The sequence below is a fragment of the Nestor notabilis genome, unplaced genomic scaffold (genome assembly GCF_000696875.1).
Source record: "Nestor notabilis isolate BGI_N333 unplaced genomic scaffold, ASM69687v1 scaffold23004, whole genome shotgun sequence".
Classification (NCBI taxonomy): domain Eukaryota; kingdom Metazoa; phylum Chordata; class Aves; order Psittaciformes; family Psittacidae; genus Nestor; species Nestor notabilis.
In genome coordinates this window covers 8,660-9,837 of record NW_009926323.1, presented here as the reverse complement: position 1 = coordinate 9,837, position 1,178 = coordinate 8,660, and the positions used below count along the sequence as shown (strand labels likewise).

General features: G+C 46.3%; 1 protein-coding gene across 1 annotated transcript in view; it reads left to right on the top strand.

The window, feature by feature from the left end:
* Positions 1 to 1,168, top strand: part of MTMR10 (myotubularin related protein 10) — a 7,789-nt gene extending 6,621 nt beyond the window's left edge. Inside the window, exons 9-10 of the mRNA XM_010013483.1 lie at positions 1 to 50; positions 569 to 1,168. The exon at positions 1 to 50 is cut by the window's left edge and continues 151 nt beyond it. Of these exons, the coding sequence (XP_010011785.1) occupies positions 1 to 50; positions 569 to 1,168 (650 nt within the window). The remainder of the gene's footprint in view (positions 51 to 568) is intronic.
* The last annotated feature ends 10 nt before the right edge of the window (positions 1,169 to 1,178 follow it).

Here is a 1,178-nt window from a genome sequence, read left to right as displayed (position 1 = left end):
GTGCACCCTGTGTACAGAATGGAGCTGTGAAGACTTTTAAGCGCTCAAAGGTAACTATAGTGATGTCTGCCTTTGGAGTGTTTCTGTGCTTAACCATAATGCTCTGACATTTACAGTTCTATAGTGTTGCACACCCTCAGTTTAGCACTAGAAGCATTAATTCTCTTAGCTTCCCAGCCTAAAGAAATGATTTCTGTGGAAGTAAAGATGTAAATCGTTGAGCCGTGTGTTCCAAGATGTGTTCTGTTCTGATACAGCTGAGCTCGTTGCCAATGTTTGCATTCTTTCGCCTGTGGAAAAGTGCTGACATGCCACATTTTTCCCCCAGGGCTGTCAGTTTTTCAGTGAACACTGATTCAGTGATTCATTGTTTTAGAAAGTCTAGAAAACAGACGTATTTCTGTGCAGAGGCCACTGGTGGCCCCACTGCACCCTACAGTGGTGACTCAGGCTCAGAAGTGTTGAAAGGTCACATCATTTCTCTGGATGGTGCACCCTAGCAGCTCAGGGAAGCCTGCTATCCCAGTGAACGTAGACCTGCAGAATTACCAGTGTTTGTTTTCTGCAGAAGAACTACAGCTCCACATTGCGAGGTGCACCCCCAGCATTAAAGAACGGAATCATCAGTGAGCAAGAGTTCCTTCCAAGAAGAAACTCTCTGATACTAAAACTGAAACCGGACTTTCTCCAGCACACAGAGAGTCCGACTGGCAGCATGGAACAGTACTTCAGAGACTGGTTTGCAAAGCCTGTTGATTTGCACGGCATGATCCTACCCCGTGTCTCTGGAACACAAATAAAACTGTGGAAACTCTGCTACTTCCGCTGGGTTCCTGAGGCCCAGATTAATCGTGGTGGCTCCATCACTGCTTTCCATAAAGTGTCTTTGCTGGCAGATGAGGTAGACATGTTAAACCGGAATCTTCGGCAGTACAAAAGCAACTCTTCTTTGCACAGCAGCTGCTTGGAACTGGATCAAAGCAGGATGTACTTCAGAGCAAATAGTTTAAATGACACCTCTGGGGCCCCAGACTTTCTCTCCTCCTCATTCCCATTTTCTCCTGTAGGGAACCTCTGCAGACGGAGCATTCTGGGAACACCTTTAAGCAAATTTTTAAGTGGTGCCAAAATCTGGCTATCCACTGAGACGCTTGCAAACGAAGACTGAGATGTTGTGC